The 24,778-nt window shown below is 42.4% G+C and overlaps 1 protein-coding gene across 1 annotated transcript; it reads right to left on the bottom strand.

Annotated features, from left to right (window-relative positions):
• Positions 1 to 151: 151 nt before the first annotated feature.
• LOC135209144 (retinoblastoma-like protein 1) lies at positions 152 to 24,778 on the bottom strand. The gene is made up of 17 exons (XM_064241801.1): positions 24,531 to 24,778; positions 10,448 to 10,590; positions 9,273 to 9,538; positions 8,921 to 9,046; positions 8,561 to 8,730; positions 8,081 to 8,332; positions 7,545 to 7,726; positions 7,084 to 7,294; positions 6,862 to 6,966; positions 6,400 to 6,510; positions 5,055 to 5,268; positions 4,720 to 4,949; positions 4,337 to 4,507; positions 3,817 to 4,117; positions 3,419 to 3,585; positions 2,752 to 2,928; positions 152 to 1,262 (listed from the first exon to the last, which is right to left on the bottom strand). Exons 1-17 carry the CDS (start codon positions 24,663 to 24,665, stop codon positions 984 to 986), a joined length of 3,240 nt encoding a protein of 1,079 aa, XP_064097871.1. The 5' UTR covers positions 24,666 to 24,778; the 3' UTR covers positions 152 to 983.

Genomic DNA, 24,778 nt, shown 5'->3' with positions numbered 1-24,778 from the left:
ATTGCAAAGCAATATGCAGTTTGGGACTAGAAGCACACCATTCATCAGCTGATCATCCAACAATCAATAACAAACATTACAGATTGATAATTCTATGTAAAGCACCTCCTGTTGTATAAAATGCTAAACTCGAGGATAAAAAAATGAAGCAGGTACTCCACATTTTTATTTTACAAAAATTATATTGTATTTGACCAACCGTTTGCACTTTCGTAAGTTGCTTTTCAGCAGATAAATTTGAAATTATTATTTTTTAAATTTGCCTTAAAAACATAAGACATTATTCTGTTTACAGATACAACATTACCTTTAACTATACCTTCAGTCATTGCAATAGCAATGAAATTAATATATTTTAATAAATTTAAAATAAAATGGATACAACTTTAAATTGCAAATTAAAAACTTTTAAATTACAACGATAAACCTCTTTTATATAAGAATCACTATATAAACATGTATAAAATTTGTTCAATCAGTCAGCTGAATTATGAACACCTTACTAAGGCAAATGCAAAGTGTTCAAAATCTACCGATGAACGTAAAAGTATTGCCATTCAAAAAATAAGAATTTGTGTTCTGGACGACCATGTACCAATTCATTTTGGCATAAAAAACAGGGTCAACAAAACTTAATGTCATTGTGTACAAATTAGATTTTAAGAGAAGTAATCTATTGAAAGATAACAAAAACTAGGACGTACAAATACAATAAGTAATAAATGATGTCTTGAAAAAGGGAAGAGAGAGAAAAAGAGAGAATCATAATAATTCCTAATAATGACTGATATGATGGTACCAAATGTAAAATGGTACGGGGGAAAATCTCAACTGATTCTGTAGCAAGAAACACCTCTGGTAATTTCCATCTTCCAGCAATGGAAACCCTATCACCGTATGTGAAACGTCTACAGAAGTAAAAGTATTTGATTGAAAGCTGTAACCAAATCCAATTATAACATCCCTAGAGAAAGGTGTCCAGGCTAAGTCTGCTCAGACGACCCAATATTTTCGCTAGAAGGATCAGCTGCATGACCATTCTGTGGCAAGGTGTTGTTTTCTGTAGTAATTGGGGAATCACCTGGCTGGAGCTCTGGGGTTGGTGTGGCTGAAAGCCTGTCGCCTAAGACGCCCTGTATACGTTTTGTTATACTACCACCCAGCAATGGCCTTTTCACATCTTGAGCATTGTCCATGTCACCCAGAAGACGTTTCCCTCCAACCCCTTTCATTTTGAGCATTGTGTTGATGACTCTCAAATCCTAGGGACAAAAGAAGTATGGTTACAAATGAGACTACAGTATACATATTCAGAAATTCAGATATACATACTTCAATAGTAATTACCAGTAGGATGCCCTAGAGGAACTCACGAAGCCTCAAATTAAAACATCAAAGGGTTTATTATGTATCTCTGAACTTTCTAATGCATAATTATTATTATTAATTGCATTTCAAATAGTCTTAAATAAATCTTATATGGGATGAAATTGAAAGATGCAAGGTTGTATCTGCCAAAAGAATTTTTCTTTTACCTTTGATACTTTTGGAGATATTAGCATTTGAATGCCGTTAGGACCGGGCTGTCAGAAATGACCCTGTTTCCTGTAAGACTGATATCTTAAAAATAAATCTTAAGTGGGATGAAATTTAGAAATGTAGTCTTAACTGCTGACAGAATTTTCCTGTTATCTTCAATACTTTTGGAGATTTAAGCATTTGAATAGCTTTAGAGCATGGTTGTGGCAAAAATTATAATGCAACAATTAAAAATTTAAATGTAAATTTATATTTTAAAAACAAATCCTATATGGGATGAATTTAAAGATGTAAAGTTTTATCAGCCAAAAGAATTATTCTTTTATCTTCAATACATTAGGAGATATTAGCATCTGAATAGCGTTGGGGCCAAAGGCAATAATTAAAACATTTAAAAATAATTCTCATATGGGATGAAACTTAAAGATGTAAGGCTCTATCTGCCAAAAGAAATTGTCTTTTATCTTTAATACTTTTGGAGATATTGGCATTTGAAAAGTGTTAGGACCGGGGCACGGCAAAAATAATGCAATAATTAAAACATCATTTAAATGTGAATGTGTTACTTTGAAAATGCATCTATGGGAAGAAATTCAAAAGATGTAAGGTTTTATCTGCCAAATAAATCTTTCTTTAATCTTCAATACTTTTGGAGATATTAGTATTAGAAAAGCATTAATTTATATTTTTAAATTAAAAATAAATCTAATGGGATGAAATTTAAAGATTTATCTACCAAAGAATTTTCATTTATTTTCAATATTTCTGGAGATATTAGCATTTGAACAGCATTAGGCCCGGTCTGCCAGAATGAACCTGTTTCCAGTAAGACTTGGCTTTGCTCGTAATTCTCTATCTAATGATAGAAACACTATGCTATTCAGTAACAACAAAATTGGACTAAGAGAGAATAAAAATATCAACAATATATTTTCATTAGCAGGTTACAAGACCAATGACTCAAACATTTTTCTTGGATCGTAAGGCCAAAGGCTGTTCTCAAACAAGGTTTAAGGTTGGGGAAAAAGCAAACCTGAAAGATAATGGAGAAGTAGATGACAAGACCAATTGGAATGAAGGTTGCAAGGCTAAACGTAACACAGATTATACCAAGAAACACTGTTACCAAATAGTATAGTGTACTATTTCCAAGAAAATACTGAGCAGCATACATGATTTCTAAATTATCAAATAAGTCTGTCAAGAACTTACCTTCGCTGGACTACGATTGAAATAGTATGGCAATGGTTTTCTTGGGGACATGGCAGTATTGCCTTTCATAGGGCTTAGAGAATTGATAAATACAGAGTGATTTGTCGAGATCCGCCGCCTTGGAGACACTGGAGTGTGCCTCACAACAGGTAACGGTGATAAAGGTGGGAGGTCTCCCTGGTGAAATACAAACATTTTTGTGCTCTTAACATTTAAATATCAGCGACAGTATAAAATTACTTTCTAACATTTCTAAACTCTTAGAAACATTAAACATCTTAGATAAATGCAGAAATATTCTCCAAACCGGGACTTTATAATTTATAGATATTGAATCTTGCCCCATCAATAGCACTTTTGAAATACTTCTGTTCACTAAAACTACTAGACATATATGTCCCTCTCTTTCCAGTCAATTCAAATGTCTTAAATTCTTACAACACCTAACATACTTTCAAATAATGACCTTTGATTTGGAGTAATTACAAATTCCTAGAGGTAAAACATTAAGTATAAAGGTTCTTTCAATGTAGCAACCTCTTCCAAGTTTGCACAAATAATCCCAAATATACACTGTCAGTTTATATGTCATTCGTCCCTATATAATTAATTGAAACTTAAAACGTTAGAAAAAAGGGCATGAAAAACATTTTTGGGCAACACCTACCTCCTGAGCAGCTCTAAATTTCAAAGCAAAGGCCTTCATTTTCTGTACATAAACCTGATTATAGAATAAGATGAGATCACCACGTTCCTCAGACTCAAAATTAGCAGAGGTACCAGTCACCTGGCTTGGAGTAGGAGGGGGAACACTGCTCTGTTTTGTACTGACACCTATGGAAAAATAAAGAACCTGCTTCAGATAAATGATACTTTGAAGTAAAACCATATATAGTACTAACAGGAGGCTCATTGACACTGAACACTTGACAATAAACATCTCCACTAGATACCATCCAGTTAATGAGGTCCTGCTAGTAATGGTATCAATGGACAGAACAATTGTAAGTAATATTGTTATTTATATCTATACATCTATATATGTGTGTGCTAGTTAGCACCTACCTTCAGATGATGGTGCAGATGACCTTGAAATAAGAACACTACGATAAACATGGGAGGCTGCTTGAGGCTGATTCCTATAATGCTTCATGATTTCCTGGAATATCCTATCATTCTGGGTGACTTTGCAGGTGATATAGATGGCGCACATGACCATTTGATCCATATGACGATCACGCATGAGCTCGGTGTAATGAATGATAGAGTGCTCAAAACATGTCCAAATTTTCTTCCTCAACTCTTTGTCAGTTATATCCAATCTATCACATAATTCTCTTAGCCTCATGTTTGCCAAAGTATAGAACTGTAAAGAGATAGAAGATAAAATTTTAAAAACCAAGAACAAAAGAAGAATTGACCGTAACACAGCTCATATCTTCATTAACCTTATCTGTGGACCTACCAATGATTCTTAGCAATGAAGGGTCCACCTAGTGGTTAAAACCTGCACCAATACTGTTTAGTATAGCATCTCCTAAAGTGCAAATGTCTGACAACAAAGAAACAAAATTAAACTACTAACCTTTCTGCAGAAGAGAGCAAAGGAGCCATGCCTTTTTGGTTTATCTTTTTTCTTCTCAGTATTTGGTGTTTCCACTGTCCTCTCTGGCATGGCCTCTTCATTTGATTCAGACTGGTTATCATCTTGACTGGCTGGTAGAGAATATAATGTTGTAACACCATTTTCCTTGACCTGTGATTAATAAGATTCATGCTTTTAAGAACAGTTCATCATCGTATAATTTGCAAGAAAAAAATACAAATACCTAGCCTAGCTCAAAGTAAACACCAGCTTTACTTTTTGAATTACAATTCAAACCTGTTTACGTCTTTTATCCTTGATGAGAACATTAGAAACATGAAGCCCGTAACTATGAGAAAAATGTTCAAATTACATGACCATACCTGGACAGTTATTCTACTAGGTATCTTCTGCACCGGGGATCCTGTTGAAACATGAGTGACATTCGGCAATCGATTGGTGAGAGAAGGCGGCCTGGCCATGGTAAGGGCATTTGGTGCTGGAGCGGTAGGACCTGATGTCGTCGTTGGGAAAAGTGTCCGTTTTGCTGACGACTGCCCCATGGGAGACTGAAACCTTTCGGACAGTGTCGACAAGGGTGAAAGTTGGAGATCTGGAAGATCACATCAATATCAGTCACCTAAAAGTTCTTATATTTAAATACAGCAAAGACCAATCAACTTATAATTCTACTACAATGCTTTAAAAAACCACTTACTTGCTGGAGTTGTTTTATCACTGACTAGTTTCAAAGCTGGGGACATTAAAGCTGAGGTTATGCCCATGGGAGTGGCAGATGTCATTTCTGTCTCAAGCTGATCGGAGAAGTTAACATCCTGGCACGATGGCATATCTTGATTCCCACCTTGGAAGTTACGCCAAAGGGGAGAGTCACCCTTCCATGCAAGGGAATCTAAGATCTGTTCTTCAATCTGTGAACAGAAATAAAGCAGTCAGAAAATGCTACTATACAAACCTTACAAAACAAAAAATTCTAATTCATCTCGGCAATCTTATTATGATCCCTAGATGACCATGTAGATTCTAATACACATTACCCATAATGAATCACATTTTAAATAATTTAAAAATAAACTTTTCAAGAAATTTTGCATTATTCCTACATAGCCCTTGTTTTTCTCTAGATAGACTGGACTGTTGGTAACTCTGGCATTTATGTGGACTGTTGGTAACCTTATGTGGGTTCTGAGTAACTACCTGCACTCATAGTATATGCTTTGCATCAGCAGCTGTTCTTCAATAGGGCAGTTGTGGAGAAACTGAGAATAATTATATCACAAGAGACCTATGAAATATGCAATCTTGAAATTTGTCGCTCTTCCCAAGTTACAAAACCTAGTCTTCATACGGAGATACAGACTACCAGCAGTGGCAGCATAAGTAATTTAAGCCGACATTGATACAGGAGAGGAAAGGTAGGGAGCAAAGACCACTAGAATCAGCACCCTCAAACAAAAAAACTTGTTACAGGTAGTGCCCAGGTCACAGCCATCTCGACCCACAGCGTTCCATATTTAAGGCGCTTTTTCAAATATATTTATCAAAATATCAGTTCCAGGTTACGGTCCCAGTTACGGCACTGTAACACATCAGTGCTACAAGGTGAGAAAACCAGTTTAGGGAACTACAGCCACCAGGTGGGTTCACTATAAGGAGGGGAGAAAACCTGCTTATTACCAGGGCACAGCTTATAAATCTGTTTCTCTCAACAGGCTTACAAGTCTCTTTCTTTCTTTCACTTTCATAAATTTTTCACAATGTTCCGGGTTACGGCGATTTCCAACTTACAACACCCTGCTGGAACAGAACCCGGGAACTGCCTGTAATATTTAGAAAAGTTTCATGGACTTAACTATAAATGAAAATTAACATACCGTATATCACACCACACAATAATTAATACTCAGAGGGCCAAATACAATGAAAAAGTCTTGTAAAGATAGAAACACTAACCAAACATTCCTTATCTAGTACTCATATACAGTGCACAGCAAACTAATCAAACTGCTATTTTTGAAACAGACAAAAGAATAGCTACTCACCCCCTTCAGATGTTTCACAAGCTCCCGAGATAGCTGATTGTCAGACTGTTTTTCTGACCTGATGACTGGTTCAATAATCCTCATGAAGTGGTATGGTTCAACATTTCCAACCTGCATACAGTTAAAAAAGTATCTAAATTAAGGCCTTTAAGGTAGTTTGAATACTATCTAATCAAAATATCAATTACATTAGAGAGCCCTGTTTGTCTAGTGTTTTTACGATGCATAGAACCAGTGGTTATTCAGCAACGGGACCAACAGCTTTGCGTGACTTCCGAACCACGTCGAGAGTGAACTTTTATCACCAGAATTAGAGAGCTTGGTTTCTGTTCCATATCTATAATTCTCTTATCTACTGATTTTTGCTGTTAAAACAGACAGCAGACAACTCCCAACAATCTCTCCAATATGCCATGAGACTGAATATTAACACTATTTAAAGATATGTAAAAACTGCCTTACCTGTAAAGACCAAGGGAACCTCCTGGGATCGTTGTACGATTTTAATACTATTTCAAGGCAACAGGTAAAGAGGGTCCGGTGAAATAAGTCCTCTAGAAGGATTGCCTGAAAGCAATATTCAATTAAAATGTGATCATACGTATTCTTTATGGTATTGATTTAGAATAAATTACTCAAATTCACTTTAGATCTAAAAGACAAACACATGAAAGAATAAATTACCGTGAAGTCAACACCCCGCTTTCTTTCATCGACAAGAATGTGTTCCAAAAAGGTATAGTATAGCATTTGACCCATCTGAAGCCTCATTTTGGCAAAGTCCATGCTTGGACCAGTGTAATCTTCTGTTGCTTGAGTATAGAGCCTACAGAATTCATCACTCATTTCTGTAATTAACTCTGTGATCTTTTCCTCCGGGTTAACTTTGCAACTTCTGAAAATTCAACATACATTAATAGTGAAAATTCAATATATATTAAATGTAAAACCTCAAGTTATATTTAACCTCTAGTGCAACAGCATAGCAGATTTTTTATTTTTAGTGAAATTTTTGTTTGAATTATTCAAACATGAAAACTTTGTTTGAATTATTCAGACATGAAAATTTCACACACACACACACACACACATATATATATATATATATATTATATATATATAATAAGAATCAAAACACAACCCACCTGAAAATTTCGCGCAACTTCTCGCTTGCATTATTTTTACGGCCTGAGATCAATGCATAAAGCTTCTGAAGCCCTGATGTGACAACTGTTAACGGCGTGGTACCTATATTTGGACGGTCAATTGTATAACGTCTACCAGTAATAGGGGTCTGCGGCACCAAGTGCTGATCCCCATCAAATGACTGGAAATAAAAGGTTTAGTGTTAGAAATAACTAAAATTTGAGGAAACAGAAAATAAAGCTTGCAAACATCTAATTCCAAAACATTCATTACTTCCCATATGCTCATATCTGAAATAATAATATGTAATAATTGAAACCCAGTGGTACAAATATATAATACACATTTCAAGATCAAAACTGAATAGTGAACAAATATTTGAATGCCTATTTAACTTAAACTTCTATGTCCACTAACCAAACTACCTGTTATACTTTTAAAGCCAGAGCTAGGTATCTTCTATATATAACAGTTATACCATTGTCACTGAATACAAACACAGCATTAGTAAAACTATTAAAATCATATTACACACCTGGCCTAAGTTTCGCCTTGCCTGGCGCACAGAAGGATTGTCAATAGGTGAATTTTGCAGAGATGCCAAGGCAGAGGGTGGCGAGGATCCAGCAACTGCCTTCACGACATCATCTTCGTTCAGGAACATTCGCTCATCAAACTCACCGTAACTCAGCAAATACTCTTCGTAAGCATTTTTTACTTCTTTGACGTTATGGTCAAAATTAGCTTGTTCCAACAACCCTGTTCCTTCACTTCCACCTTTGAGAACCTATAAATCACAGAGAAAAAACAAATGAACTTCAGATGGTGATTAGCCGTAATGCTTTCTAAAATACTTTTGATCATACTAAAAATCCATTTTTAAAAGTAATTAATATCAATAACAAAACATGGCTCTACATCAATAATGCATAGTATAAACCAATATCAAAGTGAAAAAATTATTCATCTAAACTGAACAGTAATTCAAAACCTAAACCTCTAGAAACCCACTTACTTTTTTATCTATCAGGTCTCTGATGTGTTTGTTCCAATAATATTCCCGGACTACTTTGGTCTCCACCAGAACGCCTTCAAATTTATCACAAAGGTAGTCCATGATCGATACAGGCCATGATGTCAGTTCACTAACATAATTTTCAGCATTAACAAGACCAGGAGGTAAACCTAAATAGGAAACACAAGAAATATGCATTCAAACCTTTGGGAGAAAAAAATAAAATAAAAAAAGGAAAAGCCCTTTCAACTATATATCAATGCCTTGCAAATGTCTTTTCCTAATATGCCGACTACTAAAGAGAAAAAATGCTTTTATGCTAAAATTTACTCCCTCAATTTTGCTATTGCTTTAACTCACCTGGACACTTTAGATTTAAGAGGTCTTTTCTATTAGATAGCACCACATTGTTGAATATAAGGTCAACAGATGCCAACAGTAACGAATAACAGCTAACAAGATCTTGCGGTATGCTAGGATACTTTCCTGTAATGTAAAAATATCTTATAATAAAATTCACACATACAATAAAAACATTAAGAACTAAGAGCATGATGTCTCATCCTTTCTGTGTTAAGAATGGAGTCATTTAAAACTATTTGAAAGTCAAGATTTCAAATACAAATTACACTATCACAACTGCAAAATGAAGTCTAGAGAACAATAGCTAAATTATGGAAATGTCACTGGCTGTTCCTTCCCAGAGTAGTACCTTTAATTAATATATACAGAGTCCAACAAAAATGGAACAGTTCAGTGGCATTGCACGGAGGGCGTCTCTGCTTTCGTGACCTTGGGGGTCTCGGAGGATCCTCTGCTGGATCCTTGAACAAATCTAGGAAGATGGGCTTGTACTTCTTGAAGATATTGTTAGAAACGGCAAAATTTCTTTCCAGCAGATCAACTCTACGACAAAACTCTTCATCACAGTGTGACATTGCTAACCAAGACTTCATTTTCTTGATAAACTCTGTCAAGCTGTCAATAAAATGCAGATATAAAATTAAAATAAAAACACATTTCAAGGCCTTAAAACATGATGTTTGTGGAACCCTATGCATACTGCAATTACAAATTCCTATTCTGAACTTATTTATCTTTATGCCATTCAATTAGTATGACATGCATTCCAAACGAATATCTTGTCCAGTTCAAGTCTTATGCCTCAAGTTAAATACCCATTTGAGTAACATCCAAGTATGATCTTGATGTCACTCTATACATGAACTTCACTAAGACAATTAATTCCAATCCCTTCATGAGAGTCCCATGCATGATGCATGTCTTCACCAAATCTGAACAGCAATTTATTCTCTAAGCATAAATGGCAACTGTCTAATATACACCTGACTTCATGGGGTCTCATGTCCTTCACAATGATTATCTACAAACATTATTTAATTGGACATCTTTAATACAGTACCTGTAATGTAATATCTAATGGAAACTGGTACAGGACAGATACGCATTAATAATCAGTACGTTTTTAAACTATTATATACATCATCATACAGTAATTAAAATAACAGCATGTGTTTCTGCCTATTTCAATATACATATTACAGAGGTTCCCTACATATGCAAATTCCTTGCACAAGAAACTTGGGCTTGGGACCAATGCCCCAAATACCCATGAGGACAACCATATATAAAAATAACATATCACTATCACTTTTAAAAACACCTAAAGAAACAATCATAACATATCACTATCACTTTTAAAAACACCTAAAGAAACAATCATAATTTGCAGATAACCTTAATGACATTCCACTGGGTACAAAATGTTCCTTACACTGCTGACAACTGTCATTTAGACCAAGCCAACCCCGTGAATAATGGATAATCTAAAAAGCAACAAACACATGCATACTTAACAATACTTACGGCAAATTGCAGTGTTGCAACATGCGTGTCAAGGAAACGCAGTTTCCCTGTATCATGTTCCCCGGGCGGCCTCCAACAGTAGGTACTGATCGACGGCGACATGCTGCATACAGTGCGCAGGCCAGCCATGGTAACTGATCTCCCTGCAATCAACATAAATAGTACAAGATTCTAAAGATCGGAACTTGCATCCCAAAGTTGTGTAAATGAAATTTCTTTCCAAACCATTTACAGTTGAACCAAAATGTTGTGGCGGATGACAGGTGGTGTCATCAGAATGCTTCGCATTTGAATCTAAAAGTTTAGGACTTTTTTTCCCTTAAGTTCTGTACTGGATGGTGCGAGACCAATCTCTCCACCCACACTTTCCTTTCTTACTCTTTTTCCCTTATAAATAGTTTACATCTGAAATATTGGTAACTTCACGTGCCCAATCGTAAACTATCATCACATCAGTCAACGGCCCATTGTTTATCTTTTTTCTTCCAAATTAATTGTGAACATCATATGCTAGTGACTGACCTGGCTAAAAACACAGAACACTTCTCTGTTTCTTCCGCTCTTTCCACGGCTGAAGCAGAAAGAACACTTCTGCCAGTGCTTTCTTTACAGGGTAAGTCGAGTGAATGACAATGTACATATACAAAATGCTGTTATATATAGACTAAGATTAAAGACCTAATGAATTTTATGGCTTTGAAATGACAAGTTAAATCCTAATCATGCAAGCTGGCTTACAGGGACTTTGGACTGAGAAGGCAGTCTTATTCTGGCATAGGTAGTGCAATGAAAGATTATACTATGAGGTTATCTCATATCAAAACTACATCTGTATGCTGTAAAGGGTCAACTATACCTTGCCTTTGCGTTTTTTAGGCAGGCTATCGTTTTAGTATTAAAGTATAAAATATGTCTTATCAAGATTCTAAGATCGCTTGGGTGGGGCCATAAAGAGAATATAGCTCTGCCAGGTTTATTTATCCGTTTTAAACTCTGCCTCGAGGTTAATCCCTTGTTTATGACTTTACCCGAGATCTGTCATTTACTGTGCTCGTTTTCTTAAGAAACAGAGTAAATTTTGGTATTTTCCTTTATGTGTTTTTCTTGTAATAATGCCATAATTTCAAGTCATTTTAATATTGTCCATATTGGATTTTATCTGTTATGTGTGTGTACTAATAATTCCTTATTCGTCTATATGCGCGCGCACAAAAACACACGCACACAAAGGTTACTTGAGGTCACATTTAGAAGAAATAAAACCAAAATTCGGGATAAATGTGGAGCAAACACTAAATCTGTGTGCTTAATCTGTCTTTACCGCTGAGGTTTTATGTTTAAGTAGATCAGTTTCCTTGTGGGCAAAATGACTAAAATGTTCTTAACTGCAAACAATATAGTCCGGGAGAAACCCCGTCAGCCGCCACAACATTTTGGTTTGACTATACTAGTAGCCTGTATCAGATGACCACAACAAAATAGAATACAGGCAGTCCCCGGGTTACGACGGGTTCAGCTTACGATGTTCCAAGGTTAATGCGCTTTTCAATTATATTCATCAGAAATTATTTCCGGGGTTACGACGCCTACAACGCTCATCTAGCAGAAGAAATATGATGCCAAAAATGTAAAATAATCAATATTTGAAGTTTTTTTTGGATGCAAAATGCAATAAGAATGCAGTTTACATAGTTTTCAATGCATCCAAAGCATTAAAAGTACAGTTTTCTTAGGATTTTTTATGATGTTTCGGCTTACAACGCGTCTCAAAAATGAAACCCTGTCGTAACCCAGGGACTACCTGTAATGTAATATAGAATTAGGACCAAAGGCCAAGTTTCTGGGAATGAGGTTGTTCATCACTGAAACAGAAATTGACCGGAAGAACAAAAAAAAAAAAAAAAAAAAAAAAAAAAAAAAAAAAATTGAAATGTGTAACAGGATGGAAACTTCGCCTTTGCACTATTGACCAACTGGTACGAGAAGGTAGTAATTAAGATGTAAGAGAACATGAATGGAGGTACAGTAAAAGGAATGAAAGGGGACACTGCAAAGAACCTCAAGTAACCCCTACAGTGCAACACATGAGGTGCACTGACAGCACTACCCCTGCATGAGAGGATAACTATAATAAGACAGCATCGTAATATTTTACCACTTACCAGTTTCCTGAAGAGTTTGTGAAAATCCAAGAGATTGTACTGTGGTAGTTGAAAATAATTAAACACATAACTTACAAATATTAAATTTTGAGTGAAATGACATCAAATAAATAAAAAACCAAATAATCTTTTAAAACAGATTAAGTGCACTAATCCAAGATGGAGTAAGCTATCTGAAATCACTACTTCTCTGCACTGAACTCAAAAGGCCAAAAATGTACATTCATAGAAATGCAGCTATTAAAGACTATCAAAGAAAATTTAAATCAAAAGAATATTGCTATTATTGGGGAAGATTCCAAATGCCACAGCAGCGTTTCTAAGAAAGGCACAACACCAGTTTAATAATAAACACCTTCAACCAGCCAAAAAAAAAAAAAAAAAAACAAAAAAAAAAAAAAAAAAAAAAAGGTCAGATTAAAGAATTCTTATTTTATTTATGAAACAAAATCAGTAAATCTGTCAAAATTTGGTCCTGAAGAATTCTGAACCAGGAGAAATTAGTAGGTACCAACAAAGAAATTCTACTTTACAAAGCAACTCGTAAACTTGTCAAAATTTGCAGGTAGCTGCAAATTTTGACTTAAAACATTCTAATCGGTATACTACTGACATTACAAGTAAAATTTACGGTTACTCATGTAAGAAACTAGCAACATGGAAATAATACAATAATGTACTCAGTATCTAGGAAAGTAATGACTACTGTATATGCAATAATCTCTACACTGACTTTTTATTTATAATTCTATCCTACCTTGAAACTATGAAGAATCAGAAAATCTTATGTACTAAAGTGAATAAATAATGAAATTTGGGCAGAACGAGGCACTGGGGCAATGTCTATCAGTTTGGTGCTTAAGCTGGAGTAATTGGGACTCTATGACTTGAAACATATTGAAGGAAAGAATTCCCAGTCTTTTACACCTATTAGCTCAATAGAAGCAGTGTGGACCTCTGGACTTAGACAGAATAACCATAACAGGCACGGCACATCAGCTGAGCAAGAGTAAGCGTGTTGTAAACAGCAGGTTACAAGATAGTATAATCCTGCTCCAACAATACACACGATGAAGTGGAATAAAGTGATGTGGAGTCACCCTGCCACGACAATCAAATAACAAGTAAAAAAATGTGTTGAAGTCTCTTTGGCAAAATTGAATTTTCTGTCCAGTGGTGGACTCAGCCATAACCCATGAAACTCAGCCACAGTCTGGTGGTGGCCTATGTTGTTGGTACCCACAGTGCTGCCAAAAGTATGATCATGCTAACTTTAACCTTAAATAACAAAAAAATTACTCAGGCTAGAAGACGGCAAATTTGGTCTATTTGATGATTGGATGATCAACACAGCAATTTGCAGCCCTTGTGCCTCGGTAGTTTACAAAATCTGAGAGCAGACTGACAGATATAGCCGGCACAATCGTTTTCTTTTACAGATAACTAAAAGAAACCAGGTGGTTGATTTGTAAACTGGATGCATGGCCTTCAGGACAAATGGAGTCTGACAGTCATCTAGGTAAAAATAGATGTGACTGACCTGTCAACTGGATGAAAACTGGTGTACATGACCAGTGAATTGGGTGAAACTCATTTGACCTATCCACTGAAAATTGAGGTGGCTGACCTGTCAACTACACTGAATTAGATAACCTTTCGAATCGGTAAAATGACAATTTGTCTAAAATTGCATTTTTCCTAACTATACAAACCTGAGGTCCTTTTACAATAGGAAGGTACTAGCGGCAGCTGGATAGGTCGTAAGCTTTCGAACAAGGGGTTCGGTAGTTAACTGCTTGTCCGACAGGCGCGCGCGCGCGACTGGGAGGTAAACAAATCACTTTTGCTTTTGGCCCAAGCAAAAACTGCAGAGTGAGGGGTGGCATGAGGTGGGGCTATGTGTAAAAGGACCTCAGGTTTGTATAGTTAGGAAAAATGCAATTTTAGACAAATTGTCATTTGTTCTGACACGGCATACAAACCTTCGGTCCTTTTACAATAGGAAGACTCACTTCTTGGTGGGAGGAATCTGAGTCTTTTGTGAACAGACTGGTGTTCGCCCAACCTTGGAAGCCTCCCTGGTCGTAAGAGCGAGGGAGGGATCCAAGCCTCTGTCCGATTGATCGGGGTGTGCACCGCAGGATCAATGGTCAGACCTCTGGACCGAGTACTAAGAGAGAGGCATGCGTATCTCTTCGTACCAGCAATGTAAGAACTTGTTCCTGTACAGGAGCAAATATAAAGTCATGGGTTTGACTCTTGTAGGCATCCACTTCCCCCCCTTGTAGAAGGAAGTGGTGGATATTCTGCTCCTATCCCTAGTGAAAGGGATAGGATGGGGCTCTGTCATATAGCTCACCTGCATCTCGTCCTCATCCAGCGTAGTGACGACCATGGCCCTCTGCCCACAGGTAGAGGGGAAGGAAAAGATGGGAAGAGAGAGCCAGTCACTCACTCACTCACACATCCATCCACACAGTCACACCAGGACTCGATGCTGTTCAGCCTGCGAGGGTCTGGGTTAGCTACACAACTTGTTGAGCAGCCACCACGGGTCCCAAGGAAAAATGTATCCAAGGACCTGTGGGCAATATCCCGAAGGTAGAAGGACGTAAAGGTAGTCTGGTTAGACCAGACCCCTGCCTTCAGGACCTGCGCCACGGAGAAGTCTTACGGAACGCCAACGACGGGCCAATACTTCTGACTTCGTGAGCTCTCGGACGGGACGTACGGATGTCGTCACTACCATCAGCCTCATACGCCCTCCTGATGACCTCACGTAGCCAGAAAGAAAGAGTGTTCTTGGATACCTCTTTCTTGGTGACCCCGGTGCTAACGAAGAGGCGTCGACACAGGCCTGAGGTGTCGAGTTCTCTTCAGATAGCGCCGTAGCGCCGTCACAGGACAGAGCAGCATCTCATCCGCATCATTATCGGTGAAGTCCATTAGGGAGGGAATCGTGAATGACTCGAACTGTCGTCAGGGATCGACGGTTCTGAGTCTTCGCAACGAAGTTCGGGACGAAATCGAGCGTCACGGATCCCCATCCCCTAGGAGTGTCGTACATCATAGGAAAGACCATGAAGTTCCCCTACTCTCTTCGCCGATGCCAGGGACCAGCAAGAAGAGGGTCTTGAGGGTCAGATCCCTGTCTGACGACTCCCGGAGTGGCTCGAACGGCGCTCGAGTCAAACTCCTAAGGACGAGAGTCACATCCCACGCAGGGGGTGAGTTCCCTGGGTGGGCAAGACCTTTCGAAGCTCCTCATAAGCAAGGAAATCTCGAACGAGTTCGAGATGTCCAACCCCTCAGTTTCAGGACGAGCGCCAAGGCGGCTCTGTATCCTTTGACTGTGGGGACTGAGAGGAGCTTCTCTCGGCGAAGAAAAACGAGGAAATCCGCTACCTGCTGAAGAGTGGCTCTGAGAGGAGATAGACCCCGTCTACGACACCAACCACAGAAGACGGCCCACTTCCCCTGGTACACAGCTGCAGAGGACTGACGGACGTTTCCAGCCATCTCTGTTGCTGCGCTACGAGAAAAGCCTCTCGTTCGCAAGAGATGGTGGATAACAGCCAGCCGTCAAGACGTAGGGGACTGGACTGCTCGGTGGTACCGCTCGACGTGTGGCTGGGGGCGAGAAGGTTGTGCCAAGGGGGAATCTCTCTCGGTTCTCCTGCGAGAAGAGCCAGCAGGTCCGGATACCAAATGGCCTGTGGCCACTTGGGAGCCACCAGGATCATCCTGAGATTCGGGGTGACCAGTGCTCGACTGATCACCTTGCGAATCAGGCTGAACGGGGGAAGGGGGAAAGGCATAGGCGAAGAGGTGGTCCCACGGGTGTTGAAGAGCGTCCTCTGCAGCTGCCCATGGGTCCGGCACGGCCGAGAAGAACACCTGGAGCTTCCTGTTGTGCCGGGTGGCGAACAGATCCACGACTGGTCGCCCCCACAGGTCGAAGAGCCTTTCCGCCACGTCCTGGTGTAGAGACCATTCGGTCCCTATCACTGATCCCGACGGCTGAGCGTGTCTGCTACTACATTCCTCTTCCCTGGAATGTAGCGTGCCGACAGCTCTATTGAGTGTGCCTGAGCCCACTCGTGCACCTGCCGAGTCAACTGGTACAACGGGAGAGACACTAGGCCCCCTGTTTGTTGACGTAAGCCACCACCGTGGTGTTGTCGCACATCAACACCACTGAGTGTCCCATCAAGCGGTCCTGAAACTCTTGGAGAGCGAGAAACGCTGCCTTGAGTTCCAGTACATTGATGTGAAGGTGCTTGTCGTTCTCGTCCCACACTCCTGAAGTCAGGCAACTCCTCCAGGTGTGCGCCCCATCCCTCTGAGCGTGCCGTCTCCATCGTGAACCGGGTCTGCGAACAAACCGGTTCAGGGGAGAGAGATCTATCACCGGGCGCCGAGCCTCCCGTAGACTTTTCACCAGGAAGAGTCGACTGTAAAAGCCCGGTGACTGATCCGTGACGATCTCTACAGCTCTCTTGCTCAGCATGGTCTTTATCTCCTGTCTCAGTGCTACGTCCTTCGATGACCCTGGAACGTACGACTGCTGTTGGACCGGGTTGGAGGTGAGGGGTGGCCGAGATTCGAAGGGTAATAGATATCCCTCCCGAAGGACATCTACAATCCAGGTCTCGGCGCCGTAGCGCTGCCACGTTGCCCAATGGCTGGCAGGCACCCCCACACTTCCGGCAGCAGGTGAGGGGGAACGCCGTCCCTAGCGTTTCCCCCCTTTTCTTTCGACTTGTCTTCCCAGGGGAGCCCTCCACGGGATGAGGAGGGCTGGGAGGAGGGCTGGTTACGGCTCCCCTTGCCAGAAGTCGAAGAAGACAGAGTCATTCCCCGGGGCTTCGACGCAGCAACCGTCTTAGCCGCCGAGGAGCGCTAGCCGAGCTCTTAGACTTGGCCGCAGTCCGAGGCTGCCCAGAAGCCTTCGAGACTGCCTGGTGAACCAGACGGTCACTGTCGTCAGTGCGCCGTCTGTCCACCGCAGCGTCCACCATCTCTCCTGGGAAGAGAGACGTGGAACTCCGTAGAGGTCCGTTTCGAAGTCCCAACGCCGCTTCACGCCCGGAAACCGCCCTGGAAACAACCGAGTAAGGACAGCGTCCCTCTCGTCGGAGAACCAGGTTGGCCCACAGGTTCACCGTCTGGTGGGCAAGGAAGGAGATGGCTCTTCCCCCAGACTGGCAAATTCTCCTGAAGGCCGAGTCATCTTCGGGAGAAATTCCCCCGGAGTTGGCTGCGACCTTAGATACTGTGAGGGACCACAGATCTAGCCAGGAGACGGCCTGGAAAGCTGCCATGGCGGTAGATTCCAGGCCGAGTGCCTCTTGCTGCGAGAACCACAGGTTCTCGGACAGGAGCTGTTGCAGAGACACACCCGGAGTCAGCCTAGCTAACTCCGGGTTCACCTGTTTGGGCGGCATCGGGTCCTCAGAATGGCACGGTAAAACCGCCGCTGTCGTAGCAGAGGAGTTGGAAGCAGCTTGCTCGACCTGCCAGACTTGAGCGAACCGTCTTGTCCGGAGACAAGCGATTCAACCTGGTCCAGCACTGAGTCCGCAAGCTCCGAACGCGGCAAACCCACCGTCGGTCTGGGTTCCCTCTTCGGGCCCCGCCCCAGAACGACTCGAGCCGGGACGTGGGCTCGGATGTGGGGAGCGGCGATCCTTCCCCGAGGTCGTTGTGCTGACGAATCAGCGCAATAACCTCGGCAAAGTTCCTCTGGATCTCAGGCGTGACTGCATCCTGCGGAGTTGGACCGTCCAGTCCCTCAAACAGGAGCACCTCCCGAGACCCTCCTCCCTCAAGGAGAGGAGCAGCGACAGCCCCCTCTCGGTCTCCTCCAACCACCTGTGCGTACGACCTGGCTGGTCCGAGAACCGAGCCTGGTGCGTACGACGCGGTGGCGGGATCCTGAGGGGCGCACCCCTCACGATCACTCCTCAATACCTCGCCCCTCCCAGTGTAACCCGAGGAGGTTGAAGGTATGGGAGAGGAAGACCTGACGCTCTCTCCTCGCTCGCTGGTAGAACCAGTGGGCTTGGAGGACTGCAGGCGATCGCCAACCCGCGGTGGCGATCGAGCTGCAGACCTAGTCGAGCCGTCTCGCTGTGGAGAACGGCTGGACCGAGAACAGCGGCCCCGTCTCGTTGTTTCAGAAGGAGCTGGTGCTGGTCGCCGTACCGATCGCTCTCTGTGAGAGCGACGGTCAGGCGACCGGCGAGCTCCACTGTCACGGTGAGATCGGTGCATATCCTCACCCGGTGCGTCAGTTCGCTGGTACCAGCCGTGGCTGGTGCCGGCGAACGGGGGGACCTCTTCCCAGCTCAGCCCGTGGCCGGTCATGGACCGTCACGTCCGCCAGGGTAGCCAGCTGCTCGCCGCGAGAGCGAGAGCTGGCCTGGTGAGAGTCGCGTGAGCGGCTGTCACCAGTCTTCCGCTCCTGCCGTGAACCTGACGCTGAGCGGACTCAGAGGTCTGGTTCCTGGCTGCACGGTCGCTGGTAGGCGACCGTACACGTCGGTACCGGGTCTCGCGAACGAGCGGCCGAGCCGGACCCTGCTGCTGTGGCCGAACCACTGACAGCAGGTGAGGAAGTGCCGGTGTTAGCCGGCACCCCGCCTCTGGTCCCCGTAGTCTTCTTCCTTGCGGGAGAAGAGACGGGTCCTGCTCCCGAAGGAGCAGGGCGACCAGCGGAAGAACCCCCGCTCACCAGAGCGAGACGGGCCCTTAGAAGTTCCGAAGGAGACTTCTTAGGGGAGGCGACCTTCTTCTTCTTCGGCGGGGAGCCTTAGAAGAAGAAGAAGGGGAAGAGGCGGCAGACGACGACGACGACGAAGAAGACGATGAAGACGACGACGACACCTCCTCCTCTTCTTCTTCTTCTTCGTTCTAACCTCCTCAGGACCGAGCAGATCTGTCATCCAGGACGGAGCCGGGGCTGCTGTTGCCGAAGCAACAGGGCCCGGACGTACCTGTCCGAACAGACCCGCATCGGGAGCAGCGGCGCCAGGAACAGGAACAACATCAGCAGGTGCGAACATCACGGGAACGGCAGACGAGACAGCAGGAGCAGGTACAGGTACAGCAGCGGTAGTCACGGCAGGTACGGCAGACTGTGTGGGCGGTACAGGTGGTCGAACCAGCGGCACAGACATCCTAGGTACCGGTGGGAGGTCCAGGGGCGAGCTCTTCGGGCACATGAAGTCCCCGGTCGCGCAGCACGGCAAACCCAGGTGGCGGCATCACACTCCCCCGAGTTACGGCGACTGGCCCTGCACCAGATGTAGTGGGTGTTACAGAGACCGCGTGCTGGGTGTACACCAGGTGAGGAGGTGAAGCATAAGCCAGGGGTTGTAAGGGTCGTGGTGGTGGTCGTGACCGTTGCATGGGTGACCGCCACGGAGCCAGCGAGATGAAAGAGCAGCCCCTGGACACTCGGCACGCCCTGCAGCCCCAACGATGCCCACACCTGTCCGAGGTCATCCTTCGCGGCAACCGCAACCTGAGGAGGCAAAAGTCGGGTGATTAGAAGGATCCTCTACCCGTTCGCAGCGAAGAACGAACGGATAGAGGACCCAGAGTACAAACTCTACGTCAGGGTATCTAGCGCCCATCCTCCACACTCGACACGTCAGGAGAGGAGAAGGACCTAGACACCCCCCTCCCCCCCCGAAGGGGAAGGCGCGAGACGTGGAAGTTGAGCGGGCGGCAGGAAAGAAGACGAAGTGTCGTCACAAAGGAGTCGCGGGAGAGCTCCCCGACGACTCCTTTGCAGGCCTTCGCTTCTTCCTGCCCTCATACAAAGTCCACTGCGCCTCCGACCAATCAATACACACATCACAGGGCTCGGCTCGGGTGCATTCGCGCCCCGACACCGAGCACACAAAATATGAGTCAATCTCCGGGAACGATCTGAACTTCCCGCATTTTACGCCCTTCGATACCCGGGCAAAGTCTCCGTGGGGTAGCGAGGCGAGGAGATTCCATCATAATCAATTGAAGGCAGTAATTAATATGAAAAAAGAGAATAATTGTACTTACAATAGCTCTTTCATACACAATTACAACCAAATACTCAGAAAGCAAACGACGAGAAGCGGGCAGAGAGCGTCGAACAACACGTCCATCCACCGCGAGGCCGAAAGCAAAAGTGATTTGTTTACCTCCCAGTCGCGCGCGCGCGCCTGTCGGACAAGCAGTTAACTACCGAACCCCTTGTTCGAAAGCTTACGACCTATCCAGCTGCCGCTAGTACCTTCCTATTGTAAAAGGACCGAAGGTTTGTATGCCGTGTCGGAACAAAATTGGCATTCTGAACCTGGCCATTGGGTAAAAACGTTGAACCAGACATGTCAACTTGGTGAAAACTGTCAAGCCTGTCTGGTCAGCTTCGTGAAAACTGTTGCTTTAAGGCAACCTTCTCAAAAGGTTAAAACTGTTGTTCCTGACCAGTCAACTAGATGAAAACTTATGTCTTCTTTCCCACAGTTATCCCTACACTAAGGGGTTGGTTGCCTGATGCGCCTTCCCTTACAACATCAGGCAAGATTTATTATTTGGCAAAGGGTTTTTTATGATCTTGCTGTCATCAACCACTAAAATGTCCACCTGCAAGGTAGCAGTTTCCACAGTTATTGACAGTGGGCCCAGCCTTTTACTAAAAAGTAAGACTGCAAGGCAGCATTTTCCAGTTATTGGCAGTGGGCCCAGCCTTTTACTAAAAACTAAGACTGCAAGGCAGCAGTTTGCACAGTTATTGGCAGTGGGCCCAGCCTTTTACTAAAAAAGTAAGACTGCAAGGCAGCAGCTGTCCTTTCAGTCGCCTTTTACGACACACAGGACCAACAGTGGTAGTACTCTTACACCCTTACCACAGGAAACCTTTGTCTGACCTATCAACTGGATGAAAGCCTGTGCCCTATTTTTCGACTGGAAAATTTTAGTGCCCAACCTGTCAACTGGATGAAAACTTGTGCCTAACCTGTCAACTGAAAAAACTTCAGTATAATCTGTCAAATGGATGGAAACTTCTTCCCAAGTAGTAAACTGGGTGAAAATTTGGGCTTGACCTGTCAGCTGGGTGAAAATTTGGGCTTGACCTGTCAGCTGGGTGAAAACTTGTACCCAACCTGTCAAATAGATAAAAACTCTTCAGACCAATCTGTCAACAGGATGAAAACTGCTGTGCCTGTCCTGTCAACTGTAGTTAGCACCCCAATACATCAAAAGATTAAAACTGATGTGTCAGAACCGACTGTTCACAGAACTGAAAATATTTGCACCTAAACTGTCAACTGAAAAAAAGTATTTGCATTTAAACTGTCAACTGGCTGAAAACTGGAATGCTTGACTTGACAAATGGATGAAAATTGGAAATGACTGGCCTGTCAAATGCAGGGAAAATTTTAAGCTTGAATCACAAACTAGATGAAATCTGAAATGACTGGACTGTCAAAGGGATGAGAACTTGTCTGACCTGACAACAGGGAAGAGAAAAGAGGTAATCCTGACCTTAAACTAAGTGAATACTTCAAGACCTGTGTTGCAACCTAACTTAAAAATGTGTTACTGCCAGCCTTGCCTATCAAATGTAAACACTGCAGTCGGTGAAATGTGGCTACTGCAACCTGCCATCCTGTCAATGAGGGTACTGAGGCCTACCTGTCAAATGGGGGAGAGTGGCTGCAGGAATATACACATAAAAGTGGGAGTTGTGGTCAGAAACCCATTACATATGGATGCTACAGTCTGCCAAATGTCAAGTTTAAGGGATGCAGTCTGCCAACCTCATCAAAAGCTAGTACTAAATGAATTGACACAAACTATTTATTTAAATCATCCAAAATCTAACAATTTTAATTTGGGGTTAGTCATCCAACCCTGTTGAATGGTATACTGTGGAAAGACCAAAACTGTTTGGAGACAATGCAAGATTGGTGGTAACCGTCAAGATAGGAAAACATTTGACAAATAATATATACTGTAGCTATAATAGTAGAGGGTTCGAGAGCTTTCAGGGGTAAGTGTCAAAACTCTCATTCTATGGTCCTGGTGGCATGAATGAAAGGAACATTATCAAAATGGGTTTCACCAGGTTTTGTTTTAATATTTGGCTGTTGGAAAAGTTTAAGCTTTTTATAAGCAGCTTATATTCATTAACCTTATTCAACTGAATTCGTGGACCCTAAACACATACTAACAATAAAGAACAATTAAGGAGGAGTCAGAGCAAGAACACCAAAACATTGACTTAAAAAGTCAACACCAAATACAATGTGATGTTGACAGTTGACTTTCTTCTACTCTACAGTTGGTTATTATAAATTATAACTATCATTGTTAAATCAAATCATTAAAAACTAAAGCTTGATACTTCATTTAAATGTAACAACCTATTTCCTTTAAAAAAAAAGTAAAGAAAAAATAATGTGGACTAAGATTTTTAAAAATGTCAAATACATGAGAACTGTTCAAATGACAATTCTTTGAAGATTATAATGACACTTGTTTTCCATTGAGGGTAAAACTATAAGGTACTACCACAGCCTGTCACTGATCAAAATATTTACCACCCTTTGTTTACATTTAGCCTTGGTATTTACAGTCTTTCATGTTTATACGTTCACCCCCAAGGGAATGCTGATTAACACAACACCTACTTGGCATAAACGGGTAGTTGCTGAGACAGAAGGGCATGGTAGTAGTCTCGAGTAACAGGTGAATTGTTTACCCCAAGCCCTTTGGGATGAATGTTAATAAACAAAAGGTAGTAAAGATAAACAAAAGATATAATTTAAAATCAAAAATAAAAACATGGTAATTCTAGGCAACAACTCCACACAGACTACAAGGAACAGTCCCGTGAATACGAAAGCCACCAGGGATTGGGGCGTCAAACGTATTTCGCCATGTTTAGCACTGGCCCACGGGGGTTAATTACAGTCAACCCCCCATAAAATAACGGTAAAGTCTATCATTAGCAACCTAAATACTACAAGAAACTGTAACTTCCAAAGAAATACCCGATGTGGAGTTACTATTACCTAATCTGGCCACGAGGGAAGTCTAGCCTATGGCCTACAGCATTAGCTTAGGTAGCAGGCAAGCTAATACCTAGGTGCAGCTCTATCTTGATCCAACAGAAAGGATTAGGCTTGGGATAGGATAGCATATGCCAGCCTAGCGAGTCCTCAAGACTGGAAGTCAGCCTAGCCTAGCCTACCTAATGAATGACAGGTTGCAAGATTTCAAATCACAAAATACAGTCAAAGCCTTATAAATGTCAGGTTAACAGCGATTTAAAATCGGGCTAATCATAAAGCTACAGGAAGGGGTAGGGCCAGGCCTAACATCAGTGTAGCCTAGGGTCTGACTAAGTGGCAAAGCATCGGACTTTAACCCCTAAAGGAATCTTGATAAACTTATCGTCATAGAGGTAGGTAGGGCTATGATGATATCGACAATTGGCCCAATTGGGGTCAGATCTACCAGATCTACCGTAGATTTGGGCTACGTGATCGAATGGAGAAAAACAAGATCCGAAACAAAATGTTTACGTTTTTTTAAGCCCTAAAAACCCGACTTTTGAAAATATGGAAAATCAGAAACAAAATATCCAAGTTTTTTAATCTCTAAAAATCAGATTTGGAAAATTTGGAAAAAATCCGAAAAAAAATCAAGTTTTTTGATTCCCTAAAAATCAGACAAAAATTTGGATGGAAGTCACATTTTATAAACATAATAGAGGCCTGTCTGCCATAATATAAAGAGTAGGAGCAGCCCGAGGTAGAGAAGAGGAGGAGGAGGCAGAGGCGGAGACAGGCAGCAGCAAAACAAGTGCAACAAACCAAAACAAACCAAGAGAAGGAGACTCCCTCTCTCTCTCTCTCCCTCACCTCTAACGTGTACTTCAGCTGGATATTCTCGTAATTGCTCCACGCTTCATCGGACGTGAACGCATCCAAATTCAGGTCGAGAGACAGATCTACGTACTTCCTGCGGACACTGGTCACGCCGTCAGAGTCACTCATGTTTCGGGGGATAAAAAAAAATAAAGATATCAAGCGCACCTCACTCTCACACACCGGAACGTACGACGCGCATCTCAACGCGAGGAAGTGGCGCCACTGAATGAGTACGGGCG

Source organism: Macrobrachium nipponense, chromosome 37 (genome assembly GCF_015104395.2).
Source record: "Macrobrachium nipponense isolate FS-2020 chromosome 37, ASM1510439v2, whole genome shotgun sequence".
In the NCBI taxonomy this organism is placed as follows: domain Eukaryota; kingdom Metazoa; phylum Arthropoda; class Malacostraca; order Decapoda; family Palaemonidae; genus Macrobrachium; species Macrobrachium nipponense.
Note: the sequence above shows the minus strand (reverse complement) of the source record. Positions and strands in the feature narration are given on the sequence as shown.

Bases quoted from the DNA above. Each gene is read 5' to 3' on its own strand.
- LOC135209144 (XM_064241801.1), bottom strand. From the start codon at position 24,665: ATGAGTGACTCTGACGGCGTGACCAGTGTCCGCAGGAAGTACGTAGAT. The intron at 7,295-7,544 runs GTGGGTTGTGTT...TTGAATTTTCAG, and splicing joins AAGTTGCGCGAAATTTTCAG to AAGTTGCAAAGTTAACCCGG. The intron at 2,929-3,418 runs GTAGGTGTTGCC...GTATTTCACCAG, and splicing joins AATTTAGAGCTGCTCAGGAG to GGAGACCTCCCACCTTTATC.